This window comes from Aspergillus lentulus, assembly GCF_001445615.1.
Source record: "Aspergillus lentulus DNA, contig: Alt01, strain: IFM 54703, whole genome shotgun sequence".
NCBI lineage: Eukaryota > Fungi > Ascomycota > Eurotiomycetes > Eurotiales > Aspergillaceae > Aspergillus > Aspergillus lentulus.
The window spans coordinates 1,275,683-1,297,781 of NW_028322123.1; the positions used below are offsets into that span (position 1 = coordinate 1,275,683).

Sequence of the window (22,099 nt, forward strand, 5' to 3'; positions counted from 1 at the left end):
TCTGAAGCTCCAGGACGCGTCTACCTTTAATGTAGTATATGTTGACACTTTGGCGAGATTAGAGAACCAGTTCAGCGAAAAGTGTCGTTCTTATCGGTACAAACATTTGTATAGCGGCTTTACGTTCTGGACACGGAATTATGGATCCGAATGAGGAAGTCAGCCTTGAAGAGGTATGTAATATCTAGATCGCGCTCTTCGGGGTACGCTGCAGTTGCTAATTCTAATGACCTAGCGTTTGAAATCAGCTCTTTGGCTTTCCATTGGCAAGATTGTTGATGAGGAAACCATCAAGCTCGGTGTCAACGCTACTCCCCAGTTCATCGGAGCTCTGACAGAAATGGTCTGGGCTCAAATTGGTATGTGTATCATGTCAACCTGCTTGTCTGCACCCCAACTCGCTACAGGCGGAAGACACCGTGTTTGTTATACATGAATCATGGAGGATTCGAGCTGATGCCGTTAATTTACAGAAACTGTTAGCCAAGATCTGGAGTTCTTTGCCAAGTGAGTTATTCCTGTCTGGTCTTATTGAATGGGTATAATTGTGCTGCGAATTTGCCTCATGCATGGATGTTTGGACTACAAATTTTCCTGAACGCCGGCTAACCAGGTGGCACCGATGCAGGCATGCCGGCCGCTCTACGATCAACGTCTCTGATGTGATGTTGCTTGCGCGCCGCAACGAAGGGCTAGAATCGATTCTTCGAGCTTTCATCGATCAACAGCGAGAAGAGGAATCCTGATCCGAGTCGTGTAACAGTGCCTGCTAAGGCACAACTTGTGCACTCACACGGTGGATCGGCTCGATTTCTATTGATGGATCGAATACGCCAATCAAACCCTAACCAGTCCCAATCGGAAAAGGGTAGGTTCTTTTGAACTGTTTTCGAGTAACCTATGGCGAATCACTCATGTAGCCGATGTATCTGCGCCTGTCATAGTGGGAGCCCGCCAAGATATCTCCCCAGTTTCATTATGACGCCACTTCCCCACATTTATGCCCGCATAAGATACCGTCGCTTGCAAGGCCACTGGAATCCGATTTGATAGACGCCACAGCTGCCATTGCGGCGTCTGCTTCGTTGCGGGGAACTTGAGCTCGACCACCTTGATACCGGAGTTTTTGCCTGCGTTCCCTCAGAACGGCTCATGGTAAACATCGGAAGAAGTTTATTAGCGAATCGGCTGCGTCTGCTTTCCCCACGAGCTGATGGCCACAAATGAGATCTCGAAGCCATGAGTGCACCTGATGATTCATATCATTAATGGTGTAACTATGATCAATCGGCGATACAGGGTGACTACCAATGAAACGCGCCATCCAACGTATATACTTTGACTCATGAGCTTCTTGAGGTTTTACCAGATCATGCTCAGGATATCTGATATAATCTAACGTCATTGCAACGTTCTTTGAGCATTGTCCTTGCTTCAATAACAGTCTTGACTATATATGTACTCGTAGAAGTCATCTTTGTCCAGCCGCTGATTTAGAAGAATCAGTTAAAACTTTAATGGCGACACTGCTATACAACTTTGTCAGCAAAATCTCTGATCGTTCCTGAAGGCCGATTGACATATTAGAACAGGCAAACCTTCAAAATGCTGAACACTACGATTGACTCTGTGAATACGCTACGAACCAGGCTCAAGACAACGCCTACAATGAAGTCGGTTCGCTTCCACGGTCCTGGCGATATCCGAATTGAGGAAATTGACGAGCCAACTTGTGGCAAGGGCCAGGTCAAGGTACATCAGATTCTACCTCAGCAACGGATTTCACTGATGTATTGGAAATATAGTTGCGGCCGGCCTTCGTGGGGATATGTGGCAGTGGTAAGTCTGGCCAGCACTGATTCAAGCTTCGCAGATGTAAATCCGCATAGATCTTCATGAGTATAGAGCCGGCCCCGTTCTTATCCCAAAGGAGCCACATAAGATTACGGGGACTTCTTATCCTGTGACATTGGGTCATGAGTTCGCCGGAGTCATTGAAGAAGTCGGCGAAGGGGTAACGCATCTATCACCTGGACAGCGAGCAGTGGTTCGTCCAACGATCTTCGACCGACATTGCTGCTCCTGTAAACTGGGCTATGAGTACTGCTGCGAGAATATTGGGTTTATTGGATTATCCGGTAAGATGCGCGTCCAATCCCGTATACATCGGGCCCCTAAAACTGAACACTTGTAGGATATGGCGGCGGAATGGCGAAGCACACCGTGGCGCCCGCTGAGCACTTTTATCCGCTTCCTGATGATGTGTCTCTCGAGGCAGCAGCGCTGATCGAGCCGCTGGCCGTTGCATGGCATGCTGTCAACCTATCCCCCTTCAAGGGAGGGAATAACGTCATGGTTGTTGGAGGAGGTCCAATTGGGATTGGAATTGTACAAATCCTGAAGCTTCAGGGAGCCAAGAAGATCATGGTAGCCGAACTACTCGACAACCGCAAGAGGTTCGCCCTCGAGTATGGAGCCACGGAAATTATCGACCCTCGCACATGCGATGTACCGGAGAAAGTGCGGGAGTTGACAAATGGCGTGGGTGCGGATGTCATCTTCGACACTGCAGGAGTGGAAGTCGCCTTGAATGGAGCCATCTCTGCATGCCGTGTCCACGGCACTATCGTGAACATCGCCGTCTGGGAGAAACGGCCTTCTATACGCGTAAACGAGTTGATGTACCATGAAGTTAACTACACCGGCGCAGCGCTGTACGATGAGAGCGCTTTTCGAAATGTGATCCAAGCACTGAACTACGGTAAGTTCACAACCGCCTGAAGTTGAGTCGGTTGGTTGACACGAAAGATTCAGGTCAATTGAAACCCGAAGGGATGATCACAGCAAAGGTAACAACGGACGAGGTTGTCGAAAAGGGCTTCAAGACGCTTCTTGAAGATCGTGGTGAGCATTGCAAGATCCTGGTCGATGTGCAGGCATCATGACTGTATTCCCTTCCTTTCGCATTCACAATTGTCGATATTTTCCGCACAATTCCCCCAACTTCGTTCTCTGTACATAATTGAGTCATGATTCTCTGTACATAATTGAGTCATGACGATGTGATGATGTTCGACTCGATTTTGGTGGGAGCCTGAGGATGGCTGTGCACTGTGGCTGAGGCATTTGCGATGTGGCTCAGTCTTTATTACCTAATCCATTGCATCAATTTTGCTGAGAGATTTCCTCTTCCGGATGCACTAAAAATATTCCGTAGCTTTTTTCACATGAGGACATAGTTTGAGTGAACATGGAATGATGAAGTCGAATCATGGAACGTTGGGAGGGCACAGTACCTCTCTCCTATGCCACAGTGGAAACGAACATGAGACCAGGGCACCATGACTTCTTGTGGACCAGGAAGGCTTAGTCCTCCACAATAACGACCAATGACGAAAAAAGGGTCCAAGTAGTGACATCAGCAGACTCCCATACTAATAAGGTCGTGATGGAGAGCTTTTCCCTTTGCCGCCCCATCTTCCAATCACTATCAAGCGTTTCTCGTCATCTGCGGATCAACATCACGATCTTCTGGATACTCAACGGATGGCGGCCTGTGAGAAGCTCTCATCGCTGGTTCTGGGGTCCATCGTCCCCTTGGCACCCAGCAAATGCCTCCACCGATCTTCATGCTGCGACACCTTGTCCCCTGGGACTTATTACAAGTGCAATCTTGCTGCCTTCGACGGCTGCATCTTTTCAATCTCTGCACTCTTTTATTCTCCCTGAAGGATCCCATTGCCTGCAGCGCATTTCCGTGAGATTCGCAGTTACACGAATCGCGTTTACTGGCTGTCTTTCTTCAAAAATATACCTCTACCCCAGTCGAATTTCATAAATCACCATCGATTGTTTATTCACGACCTCTCGCCTAGTCGCGAGTGAGATATCGTCAATATGGGAGCCGGCGGCGTCGTTATTCGCTTTTTCAATTTAGCAATCCGAGTGCTCCAATTCCTTGCTGCCGCAGTCATCCTGGGGATTTTCTCATACTTCCTGGCTGTCCAGAGCCAACATAACCAGCCCATTCCAACATGGATGAAGGCCGTCGAGGGACTTTCCGGCGCAGCAACTTTGTACGGACTACTCGGATTACTCTTCACCTGCTGCGTGGGAGGGCTTGCATTCTTCGCCTTCCTGGCTATCGTGCTTGATGTGTGCTTCATCGGAGCGATGATCGCCATCGCCGTGATGACCCGTAACGGAACCCAGTCCTGCTCCGGGAACGTCAGTACTCCTGTGGGCTCCGGCGCTGATAATGTCGACAGCGCATCTGGCGTCCGTCTGGGATACGCCTGCATGCTCGAAAAGGTCACTTTTGCGGTCTCAATTATCGGAATGTAAGCAAAACAATCCCTCTCTAGCCTATTCATCAAGGCTCTTTACTAATCTGTGAACGACCAGTTTCCTCTTTTTGATCTCGATTCTCTTCCAATTCCTCTACGCCCGCCACCACAAGCGCGAAAAGCGTTTCGGCCCTTCCCCAGCCAACGGGTACACCTACGGCACCGGCACCCAACGCCGTGGATTCTGGCGCCGCAACAAGCGTACCCCGGAAACCGCCAGTGCAGACGACATGCTTCCTGGGCACCCTACCCCTGCCGACGTCGAAATGGGCGGTAACGCCGAGAAGCCCGGCGTCTTCGGTGGTCGCTTCTTCTCGCGCAACAACAATGCTGCTGCTAATGGCTATACTGGCTCGGCCTATACCGGCAACTATTGATCATGGTCATCTTCCCCGTGCGATTCGGTTTTCCATTGCGTTGGAATGCGCGAAAACACGCGTATATGCGTGCATAATGTATTTGGCCGAGCCTCGTTTGCTGAGTGGAGTTGGGATTCAGTTCTGCCGGAGGAAATCAGGTCTATGATTGAATGAGCTAGTTGATGATACCATTTCTAATACATGTATCGTAGTTGCCCCGTGGAATTGATACGACTGAGATAATAATTTGACATTTTTAGGATCATATTACATCCATCTACCTAGAGCAGCGAACGCAGGGCAGATTAATAATTAATCAATTAATGGCCCTTGACAGGAAGTACACAAGAAATAACAAGACCGACACTCAAAAACTGGAACGACCTCTCACATATAGCAACCACGAGAACACAAACTAGAATTAAGTATGGTATGTGCATACACCGAAAAATTGAAGGCAAATATTAAAGGAAAGGGGAAGACTGATGACAACCCTACGTACGCTCGATAACACCGTGGCTGCAGCGCGTACCGGCGGCAACAGGTCCCATCTGAACAGGTTTGCCCCAGTCGCACTTCGCCCATGTCTGACCATCGGCCCCGCACAGGATCTCGCCGTGTTCGCAAGTTTCCGGGAATTCTTGCGAGGACGCAGCCTCGGAAGGCTTTGGCTTAGGGGCATGCTCAGGTTCGGGGTTGTCCTTGGGCTTGGCTTTGGGTGCAGACTCTGGCTCAGGCTTATACCCAAGCTCGGGCTTGGCCTGAGACTCAGTTTGAGGCTTGTACCCAGACTGGGCGGCAGACTGGGATGACTGAGGCTTGTATCCAGACTCAGCGGCCGCTTGAGAAGACTGGGGCTTGTACCCAGAGTCTGGGGCAGATTGACCAGACTGGGATGACTGAGGCTTGTATCCAGACTCAGCGGCCGCTTGAGAAGACTGGGGCTTGTACCCAGAGTCTGGGGCAGATTGACCAGACTGGGATGACTGAGGCTTGTATCCAGACTCAGCGGCCGCTTGAGAAGACTGGGGCTTGTACCCAGAGTCTGGGGCAGATTGACCAGACTGGGATGACTGAGGCTTGTATCCAGACTCAGCGGCCGCTTGAGAAGACTGGGGCTTGTACCCAGAGTCTGGGGCAGATTGACCAGACTGGGATGACTGAGGCTTGTATCCAGACTCAGCGGCCGCTTGAGAAGACTGGGGCTTGTACCCAGACTCTGGGGCTGCTTGAGATGCGGACTGAGGGTTGTACCCAGAGTTTGTGCTGGCTTGAGATGCGGACTGAGGGTTGTACCCAGAGTTTGTACTGGCTTGAGACGCCGGCTGAGATGACTGAGGTTTGTACCCAGCTTCCGGAGCGGATTGCGCAGACTGAGTCTTGTACCCGGCTTCCGGGGCGGACTGAACAGACTGAGGCTTATATCCAGAGTTTGTGCTGGCTTGAGATGCGGACTGAGGGTTGTAGCCAGAGGTTGTACTAGCTTGAGATGCGGACTGAGGGTTGTACCCAGAGTTTGTACTAGCTTGAGATGCGGACTGAGGGTTGTACCCAGAGTTTGTACTGGCTTGAGACACCGGCTGAGATGACTGAGGCTTGTACCCAGCTTCCGAAGCGGATTGAACAGACTGAGGCTTATATCCAGAGTTCGTGGTGGCTTGAGATGCGGACTGAGGGTTATACCCAGAGTCTTGGTTGAATTGACTTTCGGGCTGATACCCAGTCTGCGGGGTGGCTTGGGATGAGGATGATTGGGGGCTGTACCCAGAGTCTTGGTTGAATTGACTCTCAGGTGGATACCCAGACTGAGCGGCGGACTGAGCAGACTGAGGCCTATACCCAGAGCCTGGGGCAGATTGAGCAGACTGGGATGACTGAGGCTTGGCCCCAGAGTCTTGGTTGAATTGACTCACAGGCTGATACCCAGTCTGCGGGGTAGATTGGGATGAGGATGATTGGGGGCTATAGCCAAACTCTGGGGTTGATTGGGAGGCAGGCTGGGGCATATATCCAGACTGCGGGATAGATTGGGATTCAGACTGCGGGTTGTAGCCAGACTCAGGGTTAGATTGACTCTCAGGCTGATACCCAGTTTGCGAAGTGGCATGAGATGAGGACTGGGGCTTATAGCCTGATTGCGGGCTGGCTTGAGATGACGACTGAGGGCTGTAGCCAGACTGTGGGGCAGCCTGGGATCCGGACTGAGGGTTATATCCAACCCCCGGAGAAGATTGAGTCTCAGGCTTATACCCTGAATTTCCGGTGGACTGGGACGCAGATTGGGGCTTATACCCAGACTGTGGGGTGGCTTGGGATGAGGGCTGAGGGCTGTACTCAAACTCCGGGGTCGACTGAATCTCGGGCTGATACTCTAGCTGCGGGCTTGCTTGGAACGAGGACTGAGGCTTATAACCTGATTGCGGGCTGGCTTGAGATGACGACTGAGGGTTATATCCAACCCCCGGAGAAGATTGAGTCTCAGGCTTATACCCTGAATTTCCGGTGGACTGGGACGCAGATTGGGGCTTATACCCAGACTGTGGTGTGGCTTGGGATGAGGACTGCGGGTTGTACGCGAACTCAGGGCTAGATTGACTCTCAGGCATGTACCCAGACTCTGGGGTGGATTGAGACTGGGGCTGAGCGTTGTACATGAACTCAGGACTGGAGGACTGTGAAGGCTTGGGCCTTTCGCGAAGGGGTGCGTGGAGTTGAGTGGGTCTCGCCGAGGGCGTGGCCACAGAGTGGGAGCTTGAAGGTGTCGCGGGAGACTGCGAACTTGACGGTTTGACCACATGATGGGAACTTGAAGATGTAGCCGTAGATTGAGATGTGACTGGAGATTGGGCAGTGGAAGATGTGGCCGGAGCTCGGGAACTTGATGATGTAGCCGTAGATTGAGATGTGACTGGAGATTGGGCAGTGGAAGATGTGGCCGGAGCTCGGGAACTTGATGATGTAGCCGTAGATTGAGATGTGACTGGAGATTGGGCAGTGGAAGATGTGGCCGGAGCTGGGGAACTTGATGATGTAGCCGTAGATTGAGATGTGGCCGGAGATTGGGCACTTGAAGATGTAGCAGTGGAGGCAACGGCTTGATCGGACGAAGAGGCCTTGGGACTGTTGCTGCTCGAGTCACTGTCCAGGAAAGGCGCATCGCTCTCGCACTGGTATCCCTTGCCACTCAAGGAGCCCTCGACGGAAGGTCCGGGGAGAGGAAAGTTAACTTCCTGGCCTTCCACTGTCTTACACTTGCCGGGTCCGTTGATGTTGGCCTCGAACAAGGGTGGAAGGCTGTCAAAGCCGCCAGCCCGGCGAGAGAAGGCAGGAGACAGGTCGCGAGCGTGCTGACGGGCCTGAGAACCACCCTTGACGGTGACCATAGCACAGTTCATGTACATCTCGCGGTTTCCGATCTTGTTGAACCATGACCAGGCCAGGAGGGCCTCGCCAGACGGGGCGTCCGAGGGAATTTGGAACTCATACTTGGAGGTGAGAGGGCACCCTCCGAGCATTGAATGGATGACTTTGAAGGTCTTGCCCTTGTCATAAGAGAGAGCAATTTGGCAGGAACCTCCGCCGTGCGTCGCGCTGCCCTGTAGTTCAAGTTCGTATGTTTGACCAGCCGTATAGTCAGCAACAGACTCAAAGGGATCATTGGCATATCCCTTGCACGGGTAATCAGATCCATCTGTTGACAGGGGGTTCGTGTAGGAGTAATCCTTGTCATCCGCGTCCGGGTTCAGCGGGCTCCGAATGGGATACGGCTTCGACATTTGCATATGTCCGGAGACACATGATGCCAAAAGGGCCGAAGCCACTAAGAGACCCCTCATTGCGAGAGTAACCCTACGATTATCTGTGTTTGGAATGGAAGATAATTCAAGGCGACTCTGTATTTGTAGAGTTAGTAGTGTCCCACGGGCTTGCACGAGAGACACAAGAACAAGTAAAGGGTTTCTCTCAGTGTCATCGGCTCATACTAGCTAGACATAGGAACAACGAGACTCACCTAATAATCTTCAGACAACCACGATTGCCAGGCACGGAGCTGTAAGTAACAAAGCTCGCAAAGAGGTGAAGAAACAGGCGGCAAAAGCCAGCTCCTTTTTATGGAACAGGGACTTCCAGTAGATCAGAGGGAGGACGTTGACTGAACAAGTCCACGAACTAGACTCTCCTGCTTAGCAACCGGAAAGACAGCCTCACATTTTGTTTTGCTGGTTGCTGAGCAGCCTTTTTAAGTCAGTCGAGACCTGAGCTGGTATGTAACTCTGTACGACTCCATGGCACCTGGTTTCGGGTTATAATCACCAAGAATGAACGCTGGATGCCATTGTCGGATCCACTATGGCGTCCACGAGTGACAGCTCATCACTCTGTTTTGAGGAATGAAGGAGTGCTGGAGGTGCAACGGGCTGTTTACCAGTAAGCATCGTGGTCGCTATGGCCTTGGATACTTAACAAGGACCTTGTCAAGTCCAAACGAGGCAGTATCCAAGTCGGACCCCATAATCGGCGTGCGATATTTTGCCGGCAGAGATGATCGCCTGGTGGTTGTATATGGAGAGAGTGAGGACTTCCCATGACGACGCATTGTCGTTGCCGACCACCTTGTTTTTCGGGACAAGATTTGAAGATTTTGGATGAATGGGGCTTAGATGATGTGATATGAACTGGTTTCCATGAGATACGGGAAGAGTTGTAATGGAATGGAGAGGCAGAAGAAAGTCTCGGTTGATGGCTGCGGGAAGGTGTAGATCCGCACGCACTGCCTCCTCCGTACTCTACAGAGCTTGGCAGTGACTAGTCTCCTATTCTTAAGTGCCCCCGGAAGCAAACATGCGCCCCTGAAAGGCTTAAATTGACCATCAGCTCCAGCCTCCTAACGTAGTACAGTATCAAGCAGACGCGTCCTCTGGATAGATAATCCTGACCACTCATTTGCTGCTGCTGCTTGCATTTACGGAGTACACCCATTGTTTTGTTTTCCACGGTTCCTTGGCTTCTTCTCTCATTTCTGCCGCCAGACCCCGATCGACCAACGATCAACGATTAAACATCATCGATCATCGATCGCAGAGAGAAAAATGACCCGTCATCACAGTTAGAACTCAACTCATCAGCGACTCCACCTGTTCAACAGCAGGATTTGCTGGATGTTGCTGCGGCCTACTGTTTCGCAGCAGCAGAGAATATTAGCCCATGCTCTTCTCTTCCAGCATGCCGCAGGTTCCCATGGTGGCCTGGAATTTGGCCCGCCGCAAGCTTCGATTCGCCACGTCTCATCGTCACGGTGGATAAGTCAATCAGCTTCCGTGGCGAGCCAAAGTCTTTCTTATTCTTTAGCTCAGAGCCGTGGACGTTCCTTAGTTTCTGTTCGCTCTTATGGACGCGTTTCCAGCGTGATTGCGACACATTCCTCGGCTGGTCGATCGTTTAAACTGGTGACCACGCCAACTTTTCCTCCATACCTGCTCTCGAGAGGATTGTCGCGGTCTCCGGAATCTGTTAGCATGCCAGCCAGTTCTGTTGTGCCGGACGACACCCTCCGAATAGGGATTGTCCCACAAGCAACCAAGTCAAACGACGCGCCATCTCAGGATGTACCTTCAGACCCTGAATCAGATGACGATGTTCCTGTTGAAGCCGAGGAGCTTCAGGATGCTCTCTCGCGTCCCCCACCTGTGAATAGTAGCTACCTTCCGCTCCCCTGGAGAGGCCGATTAGGCTATGTAAGTCAGGTTGATTCGCGCATTCTTTCAGATGCTGGCCCCTCTGTAGTTGTGTTACTTATGGTGTGTAGGCTTGCTTGAATACATATCTACGGAACGCGAACCCGCCAGTGTTCTGCTCTCGGACCTGTCGCATTGCGTCCATTCTTGAAAACCGACACCCACTTGCGGATCCCTCGCAGCCGCCTCATCCGACCAAGAACCGCCCGGATCGGGATCGGACGCCTGATGTTGCCCGCGGACAGGCCTATGTTGAGTCTCTGGGACTGGCCAATGCGCGAGATCTGATTAAGCTCCTGCGCTGGAATGACAAATATGGCATCAAATTTATGCGGCTGAGCAGTGAGATGTTCCCTTTCGCCAGCCATAAAGAGTATGGCTATAGACTTGCCTCATTTGCATCAGAGGTCCTCGCTGAGGTTGGCCGTGTGGTTGCCGAACTCGGTCATCGAGTGTCCGTACATCCTGGCCAGTTTACTCAGCTTGGCTCGCCCAGGCTGGAAGTCATTGAAAGCTCAATCCGCGATCTAGAATATCACTCGGAGATGTTGCAACTCCTCAAATTGCCTCCGCAGCAAGATCGCGACGCTGTCATGATTCTCCACATGGGGGGCGTATTCGGCGATAAAGAGGCCACACTAGATCGGTTCCGGGAGAATTACAAAGGTCTTTCCCAGGATATCAAGAATCGGCTCGTTCTGGAGAATGACGACGTAAGCTGGTCAGTGCACGATTTACTGCCCATTTGTGAGGAGCTGAATATACCGCTTGTCCTCGATTTTCATCACCACAACATCGTCTTCGATTCCAGCCAAGTGCGCGAGGGTACCTTGGATATCATGGATCTTTTCGACCGGATCAAGGCAACTTGGACACGTAAGAACATCACGCAGAAAATGCACTATTCGGAACCTGTTCCCTCCGCCATCACGAATCGACAGCGGCGAAAGCACAGCGATCGAGTGTCCACGCTTCCACCTTGCGACCCGACCATGGATTTAATGATCGAGGCCAAGGACAAGGAGCAAGCCGTTTTTGAATTAATGAGGCGGTTTAAGCTGCCTGGCCACGACCTTTTTAATGATGTATTGCCTTACACGCGAACCGATGAGAACAGACCTTTCAAGCCTCCTCGCAAAACCAAGAAGAACGGAGGGTTCGTTGACCTCGAAGCTCAAGTCCCTCCTGCTCCTACTGTTCCCGAGGAAGAAGTAGGCATGGGAGGTCCGGAAAGAAGAGTCTATTGGCCACCAGGTATGGAAGAGTGGCTTCGGCCGAAGAAGATCATTCGTGTCAAAGCACGGCAGAGTCCGGCAAAATCGAATGCATCGAAGAAGGAGGCAAAGGCAAATGAAGACTCGTCACAAATAAAGGACGAGGATGCTGATGAGGAATACGAGGGGCCAGCGACTCCCAAGCCTAAGACTTCTCGTCCACCCAAACGCACTGCAAGTGTGAAAAAACAGACAAGCAGGAAAAGGAAAGCTTCACCGACTCCGCTCTCTACTCCGTCGGTCTCTGATATCGAGGGTTTAGCTCTGGCGGAACCGCCCATGCTTTCTGGTACTGAGACTGCCAATACTCGTCGTAGCCGACGCGCAACGACCGCGAAGAAGGTCAGTTACGCCGAGGAGAGCGACTCTGTATGAAAAGATTCGCTTTATATTCCTGAAGGAACATTATCCTCAATGGCTAGTGGGCCAGTCTCTTGTGTAATTACATCACATTCAGTCTCTTATGTATTATTGTTGCATGTGTGAAAGTCACTCTCCAAGGGAAATGGTAAGAATATTTTGACAAGGATCTATTAATAGTAGAATTTTTCAGGGGCTTCATTTCGTTCCATCATTTTCCGTCTCTCTTGTAGATAGTAGTGTATCTGCGGACGATGATGAAATGATGCCGCCGGGTCCTGTTCCGCTTCTCCACAGGTTGAACTCACAAGAGGCTTGACAGCTTCTAGACTATCTATCTAGTCTCATTTTCTGCATCCCCATTGATTATGTCGCAGTTATTGTCACCATTAGATCAGCATCTGTTCGCCATGCTCACTTGATCCTTGATCACGTTTATTCGGGAATCACAGCCCACAGAGTCTCTGATCCGACGACACCTAAGCACAGTTCTCGGGCAACCTTGCCGCCTACGAAGCTCATTAATTGGGATCACCTGGTTTTCCTACGATCTTGACGTTGATAGTATCAAGCTCTGCTTGTTTCTCCCGAATTCAACTCGGACTAGATTTCTTCCATATCGACCCTGGCTCCCAAAATCTATCCTCGCAGTCGTTGGCTAGCGCCCCCGCCGACTTCCCAGTCCAGGCGCCAACCCCTCTTTCGGTTTCTCCCCTCGCTCCTTCGTCCCTCGAATCGAGACCGACAGACCAGGCCAGGACGGCTTCTTCGTTTCTTTCGTCTCCTCATCGGCCCTCACGCCACCCGCCGCGCTCAGCTGCGCCTTTGGGGTCTCCGGCACGAGACGATCCCCGCTTTCCGCCACCGAGCACAAGCACGGGTCTATCGCGCCATCGTTCAGCAGCAAGCAAGACGGGCACGTAGACGGATCTCGGGCAAGAAGGGTATACTTGAGCTTCTGCTTCTTGGGCGGAGGGGATCAGCCAGGCGACTGGGTGCTGGCTCTGCTGGAGGGTCGCAGCTTGTCCCGCGCGTGAAAGGTCTGCGAGCAGCAGGACAAGCCCCGGATGCAGCTGGGAGATCCTCGATGTCCCAGTACGAGTCGTCCGCGTCTACATCGTGGGGCGCCGGGGGTGGCGGGCGGCGCAAGAAGGTCTACGAATACCTGAGGGCGGCTAATGAGCTACGGCAGACATACACGGCGCAATGGGCGGCGCAGAGGAATAACCAGCGTGATTACAATGAGGATTACTACAATACCCCGGGTGCGTTTTCCGATGTGGAAATCACGCGGTCTGGAAATGAAGAGATGGTTCTGTTCCCAAGCTATGCGAGGAGACTTGTGAAGGAAAAACGGCCAGAGGTTCAAGACCGCCAGCGGCGCGATTCGACTTCGACGATTGATGAGTACCGCGGTGTGTCGGAAGATCCAGAGCCCGCGTCCGAGTGGACACGATACGAGGACGAGCATGCAGTTGTGGCTGTCGATGTGCGAGGCTGGGTCTACGCACCTCACCGCGGGCCGATGACCCGGAAACATCGTTTGCTGATTGCGCTGGCTAGGAAGTTGAGCGGCATACCTGCTCCTGACACTACATCGGCTGATGATGGCAACGCGACTGTAGCTGTTGGAACTTCTACGAAAACCAACGGGGCTAGCGAGGAGGAAATGGCGGATCAAGAGATGCAGTCTATCATCAATAACGCAGAGAAGAGCGCAGATCCTGTGTGGAAGGGCAGTGCTTCCGATGATCGCAGTTCAAGTGCTTCTTCTGTGAAGACCACGCAACCCACGCAGTTGAGCAAAGATGAGCTGACAGTTGCGAATGCGCATCTCATGGAGAGACTGCGCCCCTTCCTTACAAATCCCCGGGCGGCAATGCCTGTGACTGTCTTCTTCTACGACGACGAGCAAAGCCAATCGAGAAACATCATGACAGACGAATCGGGCCACTTCAATCTCCGTGCAACGCTGCCGTTTGTACCAACTCACATCCGCGTGTTGGCCTCAGAGGAACTGTCCGCTACAAAAGAGATTCAAATCATCGAGCCAACAGGTGTCAGCTTGATCAGCGACATCGACGACACTGTGAAGCATTCTGCCATCACAAATGGCGCGAAGGAGATATTTCGGAACACGTTTGTCCGCGAACTGGCCGACCTCACTGTCGACGGTGTCACTGATTGGTACAACGAGTTAGCCAAGATGGGTGTAGAAATTCACTACGTCTCTAACGCACCATGGCAACTCTACCCGTTGTTGGAACGTTATTTCAAACTGGTTGGACTTCCTCCAGGGTCCTTCCACCTGAAGCAGTACAGCGGCATGCTGCAGGGAATTTTTGAGCCTACCGCAGAAAGAAAGAGAGGCTCTCTGGAACAAATCCTGCGGGACTTTCCTGAGCGCAAGTTCATCCTGGTCGGCGATAGTGGTGAGGCAGATCTTGAGGTCTATACTGATATTGTCCTGGCGAATCCTGGCAGAATCCTGGGCATCTTCATTCGTGATGTCACCACGTCAGACCGTAAGGACTTCTTTGATAAGTCTGTAGATCATCTAGAAGGCGTCCCTGCTCGAAGTCACAGTACTCCTCAACTTGTCGATGACTCGGATGCGATAGCAAAGCGGCCCGCGTTGCCACCTCGTCGGCCCCGTGAATCCCCAGGGCCATCTACAGATGCCGTTAGTATTGATAACGGCGACCTGATCGATCTACGGGACGAACAGGAAGGGAAAACCGTATCGGCAGATACGCCCAAGCCCGCAAGCTTCCGTACGCCCCCCATGAAGCCAAGCAAACCCTCCTCACTTCGAGCTGTGACAACAAATTTGGAGTCGACAGAAAATGGAACTTCTTCTCAAATTCAGGATCTCATCCGGCGCAAGCCTGTTCCTCCAGTACCCCCTCGCCGTCAAATCGCAACAGATCAAGAGGAATCTTCGAGCTCCCCTAAAGCATCGGCGCAGAGTACAAGTTACGCTGGCGGCGTCCTAAATGCAGCCCAGTCGGTCACTAACTCCCTCCCAGCGGCGACAAAGCAGTTACCGTTCCGTCCCAAGGCTTCTGACGGTAATGGCGCGGCTGATCAAGCATCTGACGCGACAAAGTCGGCGCGTCCCAAGCAAGCCCCTCCGCCTCCACCACCGCGGCGTACAAATACAGGGGCTTCGACTGCGACTTCGGATAGCCCCGTTAACCGGCCAGCATCGCAAAAAATACAGTCATACCCAGCTTCGGCCGCTGCTGCCGCGTATCAATTCGCGTCTGAACGTCTCAATTGGTCTGCGTCGCCAGCTACTTCACTACGGTCGAGAGCTTCGATCCCATCGCTGAGTCGCTCCAGCACCTATCCTGTGAACAATCAATCAGACTCGTCATCTGTTCCCCCACCTCCACTACCTAATAAGAGAGAGGAGCTGTGGCGACGGCGTTGGGAAAGGGCTAATGAGCTCCTAGCGGAGCAGGGAGTTGTGTTAGGCAGTTGGCGTGTGGGTAAAGATATGAAGGATGTCAGTGTGTGGTTGGTACAACAGGCCATGAAAGACATGCAGAATGATTGCAAAACGCATTCTGACCGGAAGACATGAGGTTTCTTTGTATTCTTGGACCACCATGTACAATTTTCTCGATGTATATAGCATACGTCATGTTTACCCAGCATATGATAGATCATGGCATGAACAGCGTTTTGACTGTGTACTTTAACCCGAGCGTGATAGAATAATCATCAAGCAGTTAGAAAGGACCATTCTTTGTAAATGGACCATTTGATCAACCGATCTCCGCCCTTCATGTTTGCCAATATGCCAAGAAGCTAGACTCGTGTCCCGGACTTCCCAAAAGGGTAACATCCTCGGCTCACGGCTATCACAGGAAAATAACTAATCGTCCCCGCATGATTGGCAGTCTCCCCAATCCCCCAGTGTCTATCTATATTTTTCTGGCAAACCAGTCTAAAATCAGATTCTAGACCAGTATTGACGTGATATTCTCTGATTGCTCCTTACTTCTACACCTCGCTCCGAACACCTTCCATATCCATAGACCTCCTCCCTCACCATGTCCAAGACCTTCACTCGCGCCGAGGTCGCAAAGCACAACACCGAGGACTCCCTCTGGTGCATCATCGACCACCGCGTCTATGACCTGACCGACTTCCTCGACGCCCACCCAGGCGGCAGCGTCGTCCTCGCGCAGGTCGCTGGCCAAGACGCGACAACAGACTTCTACAATCTCCACCGACAAGAGGTGATCGACAAGTACCGCGACCAGCTCTGCATCGGCACTATCGAGGGTGAGACTCCCGAGGTCATCTCGCCCGAGCCGGGAAGTCTGAGTACCGTTCCCTATGCGGAGCCGCTCTGGCTGCGGCCGGAGTTCAAGAGCCCCTACTACAAGGAGAGTCATCGGCGGTTGCAGCGGGCGATGCGGGAGTTCACGGATCGGTATGTGACGCCTGAGGCGCAGGAGAAGGAGAGGGATGGGACGTATATCAGCCAGGAGTTGATTGATAAGATGGCCGAGGCGAATGTGTTGGCCATGCGGTTGGGGCCTGGCAAGCATTTGCATGGACGCAAGTTGTTGGGCGGTGTGGTCGATGGGAAGGAGTTTGATTACCTGCATGATATGATCGTTGCGCAGGAGATGGTTCGGAGCAATGCGAGAGGTTGGTGCAATTTGTTTTCTTGGATGGGTGCGATGGCTGATGTTTGGTAGGCTTTCAGGATGGAAACATGGCCGGGATGGTCATTTCGTTGACGGCTGTCCAGCAGTGGCTGCGCAATGCTCCTCTGCGCGAGAAGGTCACTGAGGAAGTTCTGTCGGGACGCAAGAAGATGTGCTTGGCTATCACCGAGGCATTTGCTGGCAGTGATGTGGCCGGTCTCAAGACGACGGCGAAGAAGACACCTGATGGAAAGCACTACATTGTCAATGGCACCAAGTAGGATTATCCGCCGGATAAGCCACCACTTTCCATGCTAACCAAACGATGTTTAGGAAATGGATCACCAACGGCATGTTTGCTGACTACTTCGTCACCGGCTGCCGGACCGAAAAAGGCTTCTCTGTGCTCCTGATTCCTCGTGGTGAAGGCGTCGAGACCAAGCAGATCAAGACCTCTTACTCCACCGCGGCTGCCACTGCATTCGTTCAATTCGAGAACGTCAAGGTTCCCGTCGAGAACCTGCTGGGCGAGGAACACAAGGGTTTTATCGTGATCATGAGCAACTTCAACCACGAGCGCTTCACCATGGTCTGCGCCGTCATTCGCATGTGCATGACCGTCACCGAAGAGTGCATGAAGTGGTGCAACCAGCGCATTGTCTTCGGAAAGAAGCTCATCGAGCAGCCTGTCATGCGTCAAAAGTATACTCTCTCTCTCTCTTCGCCTCTAGCTTGCTTCCATAAGTTATACGTTGCTAACCTTTGATGCTAGACTTGCCCGAATGATCTCTCTCTGCGAATCCAACCAGGCCTGGTTGGAATCCATCGCTTACCAGATGTGCAACATGACCTATGCTCAGCAAGCCGCGCACCTCGGCGGTCCTATCGGCCTCCTCAAGTCTCACTCTACCCGCTGCGCGCAGGAGATCGCGGACCACGCCACGAATATCTTCGGCGGACGTGGAATCACCCAGACTGGGATGGGCAAGGTCATCGAGATGTTCCACCGGACATACAAGTTTGATGCCATCCTCGGTGGCACGGAGGAGATCCTGGCTGACCTCGGCGTGAGACAGGCCATGAAGAAATTCCCCAAGGCGGTGCTGTAGATGTGCCCTGCACCGTCTGGCCTTCTATCGTTCATTTTATGTGTAATTATACATCTTGTTCTTGTTCTCGGATAGCGTTGCCTCTTTCTAGATACTGAGCTCCTGTACCAGTCAAGCTAGACATTCAATCAACCAGATACTGCAGTGCTTCTTGTCTTTCTTTCTCCTGCTCATTGGCCTGATACTCAGGACCCAGTCTTGTCCCACACGATGAGCAATCCAGAAATAGATCCACCATCATTTTGAAAAGTTATGGTAAATGTTCGGTGGACCAGTAGCCTTCAATATAGTCAACGCGTGGCTCAGTTCGTATTGGAAATTTCATGAGGGCCAGATGATCTGAAAGTAGATGCTACCGAGGGACACTTGCTGCTCGGAGCGACCGAGACCGAGAAATATGTGAGTCATATCAACAAGACTCGTCTGTCGGGCGTGAGGCGTCCGTTTTGTATATACTGATTGATGAAGGGCGAGTTGGGGATATTGCCTGATCAGGAAGGTCAGTCAATTCCGGGGTGGGCCTGAGGCTTCGATCCCGAGATCTCCACAGATGGGGTGGAGCACTGGAGCAAAACGCTGCCACTCGGCGAGCAATTTCCGCCAGCTTGAGTAAAGAGCTTATGCTTGGCCGCAGGACTCCAATTAGTAGCTTACCCATCGAGATGCCGTTGGCGTGTCTTGGCGACAGGCGTGGATATGCTTTGGGCTTGAAAGAATGAGGTGTATTGTTTTTGACTGTCCATGTGACATACTGACGTACCACCGGAGTGTCAAGCTTCGAGGCCCCCTGCGGATGCAACTCTGGTGGGGTTGGGAATGGAATGTGATACTTAAGCACCAGGGATCACCCTTCATCTGTATGGGATATGCGCATTTCAATTGTATATTCTGCTTCCTACAGTGGACAAAATGGAACTGTTGCAGGTCTCTGGTGCGGCATATTACGATTCCTTGCTCGGTCGTCGACCGCAAAACCCGCCCCCGGATTTCACTCGAGTTCTTTATCTTCCTCGTCACAATTCAGCAACAGTGCACCTCCCGCTTTACGATGTCGCGGAGCAGTATCGCAATGCTGTCAAGGGATGCGTCCTCAACAGCAGCCAGTACACTGTTCAACTGAGTATGATGGAGAAGCCGCGAGACGATGGGATGAACTGCGAAGTGGCCTATCATGTCAACCTGGACAGAAGCGCGACAAACGACACGCCTGTCCGATTGCAAGTGCAGCGGAGATCGTTGTTCGAGGATGGCGAGGCAATAGCGCATGCGTATGTATTCATCTAGGCTGTTTGCAATGGCTCCACCGTTCGATGTAATTTTGACTGATGAGATGAATAGGTTGACGCGTGGGCCGCCTCATGACGGATGTCTAATCGCTGTCGGCAACAGTCAGAAAGGAACTGACGCGTGTTGCACGCTCATGGAAGCCTCCTTCCCGATACAACCGAGCATTCGAGGAAAATATAGCATCCCCCATCCTTATTTCACGTTCCTGCTACCAGGGAAGAACAACAACAAGCGAATAGTCCAATGGCAGGTCCGTCCCAAGGAAGATGGTCTGCGTCGATACACATTAGTTGAAATCGGTGCGGCGTCAGATGTTTTTGACGGCGCACTGTCAGAAGACAATGTGCGAGAGCCGAAAATTCTAGCAATCTACCACCATATCGGAATCAACGTGTGGTTGCCAAACGATTTTAGCGAAGGTGTGCTTCTTCTTCCAGACCAAGCAGGGTTGGAAGATAACGAGCGGGAGCTGTTGATAGTTGCAAGTCTATTGGCTTTGCTATGGCAACTGCGGGAGCAAGCGCAAATGAAGCCGCAAAAATTGAAGGGTGGCCACTCTCGAAATTCCCAAAACATGTTCCAGAAAGCAATTTCTGTCCTTCATAGGCATTAGCCATCAAAAGAGCATCCATTAATTCTTGGACGGATGAGTGAATCATACCGTCCCTGTCATATAATCAGATAATCATGCTGCTGTGTCAGTTCGGGTGAATGAGTCTGTAATCAGTCAGAGGCCTGTGGAATGGAGGGGAACTAAAAAGTCCGTCGGTCGCTTACGAAGGTGGTCCAGGAGATGTTTTGATCATCGCCGGGGATTTGCGCAGCCCTCGCAGCCCAGACCTTCTCCAACAATTCTCGAGGTACCGGATTGCGGAACTCAGACCTACGCTCAATCTCATTGAAGCGCGCGGTGACATAGTATTGGGAGTGAGGAGAAAGCGCATCCGACCCACCCATGAACAGGGGGAAAACAAGAAGCTCAAGGAGGCAACAGTCGGAGGGAATTCTCGCTGTAGCGTCTAAAATCCTCGCCACGCACTCCTGTATCTCATTGCTTCGGGGTTGCTGTAATGGGTTTAACAAACGAAGGATGCGCAGAATGCAAGCATACTGAAACGCCTCCGCTGTGGACATCCACCGAGGATCAGAGCTGGGGTATGTTCTAGCTGTCCTGTCGAACGAGTACAGCTTGTGCTTTGCCGATTGCAAAGCAATTTGATACTCGTCCCACGATAACCAACCGAGATTGTATTCCTTTGCTTTTTCCAGGGCTGCACCAATAACCAGGAATATCTCCCTGGGGCATCCGTTGACTAGCTCGAACTTTTCATCAGTGGTACTGGCGACGGTTTCGCGAATGTCCTGAGTGAAGCACAATCGTTCAGGACCAGCAAAGGCACGAATGATGTCAAGCCTGAACAAAATTTGATAGTCAGTGAGCTGAGGTGCTAAATCAGGCGCTGATTGCAAATACCAGGCCAAATTTCCCAGGAAGAAGACCGCTCGTCGTCGCCGACTATTCAACCCGTCCGCTAATAGTAGCTGTTTGCACACTGACATTGCCCCAGTAATGTGTATTCCGTGGGTAGAGATACCCGTCTCAGCAATCTTTAAGCTTAGTCAGAAGGCTGGCAACGCGGTTTTCACCATGACTTACGTCGTGTAGTAGCAGAATCTGAATGATGGCGAGAACAGCATCTTGCTCGTCCTCATGCAGGAAATTAGGTCCCTGACTCTTCCTGATTTCCTCGCTGAGAGCGCGTATGGCTCTCAGCCGATACTCGACTGCAGCCTCCTCATATAGAGACATATCTCCTGTAAGTTTGCCAAGATGAGAGGCCGAGAGCCCAAGAATGGCATATAACAAGCCAATTTGTTTCCGCGCCAACGGGAGTATATAGGCTCGGTAAGGATTACTGCTAGTATCACCTATCTCAGCAATTTGATGCGGGCATATGAAGCTTTCATCTGTGCCACTCTGGCGTCAGTGTTTCTGCCCTCCAAAATCCAGCCAATAAGAGCTTACAATGCGATAACAAAATCTCCGTCTGGGTGAGATTCAGTAACTTTGGAATGTCGTCTGGCAATTCTGTTGCGCTTCTGCTAGGCTTCTTAGAAGACAGTTGCGTTGTCACACCCTCTGTCCGTTCAGGCGCATCCGAGCCCGGTGTTGCGGTAGTGGAGACTTGCTGCGACTCAGCAACGCTGGATTTTACTTTGGTGTTTCTTGGAGTCGGCACTCGTGCACCCTTCCACCTTCCCCGACTGGCGATTCCGCAAAAGCGGTACTGGTCGGGGTAACCGCCGCATTCTAAGCCTTTTGAGATGCAACGTTGACACTTGGGTCTACCGCGGTCACACTTGCGGCACTTTTCCCGGCATGTCTTGCATGCAGGGCCTGCAGCGGTACCTAACATCAAAGTGGTTGGCTATGGTTGCACAGCATTAAGATGAATAGATGGTGACAAACCAGCTCGTGGCATTCCGTAGGCGGGGAGGCACTTCAGAAGGTGTGACTTTTGACTCTCATAGAACAAGGCGAGGTGTCAAGGAAAAGTAATTTGAAAAGGACGTAGTGAAACAACAATTATATCACCAATCATGTTCGATTGAGAGAGTTCCCTAAGAGAAACCTAGAATGAGCAATCGAGGTGTTGGCCTTTTTATATATTTACCAACTTGTCCAAATTTCAGAGACTTGTTCAGGACCGATAATACAACCACGATATCTGGCTGAAATCAATAAGCGCCATCAGGTCTCAGCAGTAGACTTCAAATAGATATTCAATGGCTCGTACGTCTTGGAGATTCCCAAGGATATATCCATTTCGTTGCGGTCAGTTGATGCTGCTCCGTAAGCACTTGGACGACACATATTGAGCTAGGCAACATTGGGTAAGGTGTCAGGCTATGGTAGAGCTTCTTTTTATCATTTTGCACGTGAATGTGGGGTGTTTGCATC

General features: G+C 51.6%; 8 protein-coding genes across 8 annotated transcripts; 6 read left to right on the forward strand and 2 right to left on the reverse strand.

Moving 5' to 3' along the window:
- Window positions 1–140: 140 nt before the first annotated feature.
- Window positions 141–746, forward strand: ALT_0383 (CENP-S family protein; the record flags this gene model as incomplete). Its single annotated transcript, XM_033555077.1, has 4 exons — window positions 141–173; window positions 236–359; window positions 474–507; window positions 629–746. The coding sequence occupies 4 exons, from the start codon at window positions 141–143 to the stop codon at window positions 744–746; spliced, it is 309 nt and encodes a 102-aa protein (XP_033410968.1).
- Window positions 747–1,605: 859 nt separating this feature from the next.
- ALT_0384 (2,3-butanediol dehydrogenase) lies at window positions 1,606–2,945 on the forward strand (the record flags this gene model as incomplete). The annotated part of the gene is made up of 5 exons (XM_089598973.1): window positions 1,606–1,752; window positions 1,806–1,839; window positions 1,890–2,138; window positions 2,195–2,761; window positions 2,815–2,945. The coding sequence occupies 5 exons, from the start codon at window positions 1,606–1,608 to the stop codon at window positions 2,943–2,945; spliced, it is 1,128 nt and encodes a 375-aa protein (XP_089456637.1).
- A 952-nt stretch (window positions 2,946–3,897) lies between these two features.
- Window positions 3,898–4,723, forward strand: ALT_0385 (uncharacterized protein; the record flags this gene model as incomplete). The annotated part of the gene is made up of 2 exons (XM_033555075.2): window positions 3,898–4,340; window positions 4,405–4,723. 2 exons carry the CDS (start codon window positions 3,898–3,900, stop codon window positions 4,721–4,723), a joined length of 762 nt encoding a protein of 253 aa, XP_033410966.1.
- A 476-nt stretch (window positions 4,724–5,199) lies between these two features.
- On the reverse strand, window positions 5,200–8,541 carry ALT_0386 (putative extracellular protein; the record flags this gene model as incomplete). The annotated part of the gene is made up of 1 exon (XM_033555074.2): window positions 5,200–8,541. The coding sequence occupies one exon, from the start codon at window positions 8,539–8,541 to the stop codon at window positions 5,200–5,202; it is 3,342 nt and encodes a 1,113-aa protein (XP_033410965.2).
- Window positions 8,542–10,221: 1,680 nt separating this feature from the next.
- Window positions 10,222–15,663, forward strand: ALT_0387 (uncharacterized protein; the record flags this gene model as incomplete). The annotated part of the gene is made up of 3 exons (XM_033555070.1): window positions 10,222–10,440; window positions 10,512–12,083; window positions 12,682–15,663. The coding sequence occupies 3 exons, from the start codon at window positions 10,222–10,224 to the stop codon at window positions 15,661–15,663; spliced, it is 4,773 nt and encodes a 1,590-aa protein (XP_033410961.1).
- Window positions 15,664–16,135: 472 nt separating this feature from the next.
- On the forward strand, window positions 16,136–17,850 carry ALT_0388 (acyl-CoA dehydrogenase family protein; the record flags this gene model as incomplete). The annotated part of the gene is made up of 4 exons (XM_033555069.1): window positions 16,136–16,742; window positions 16,793–17,018; window positions 17,075–17,443; window positions 17,514–17,850. The coding sequence occupies 4 exons, from the start codon at window positions 16,136–16,138 to the stop codon at window positions 17,848–17,850; spliced, it is 1,539 nt and encodes a 512-aa protein (XP_033410960.1).
- A 909-nt stretch (window positions 17,851–18,759) lies between these two features.
- On the forward strand, window positions 18,760–19,750 carry ALT_0389 (uncharacterized protein; the record flags this gene model as incomplete). The annotated part of the gene is made up of 2 exons (XM_033555068.1): window positions 18,760–19,118; window positions 19,189–19,750. 2 exons carry the CDS (start codon window positions 18,760–18,762, stop codon window positions 19,748–19,750), a joined length of 921 nt encoding a protein of 306 aa, XP_033410959.1.
- Window positions 19,751–19,890: 140 nt separating this feature from the next.
- ALT_0390 (Zn(II)2Cys6 transcription factor) lies at window positions 19,891–21,554 on the reverse strand (the record flags this gene model as incomplete). The annotated part of the gene is made up of 4 exons (XM_089598974.1): window positions 19,891–20,551; window positions 20,612–20,745; window positions 20,795–21,066; window positions 21,164–21,554. 4 exons carry the CDS (start codon window positions 21,552–21,554, stop codon window positions 19,891–19,893), a joined length of 1,458 nt encoding a protein of 485 aa, XP_089456638.1.
- Between the last annotated feature and the right edge of the window lie 545 nt (window positions 21,555–22,099).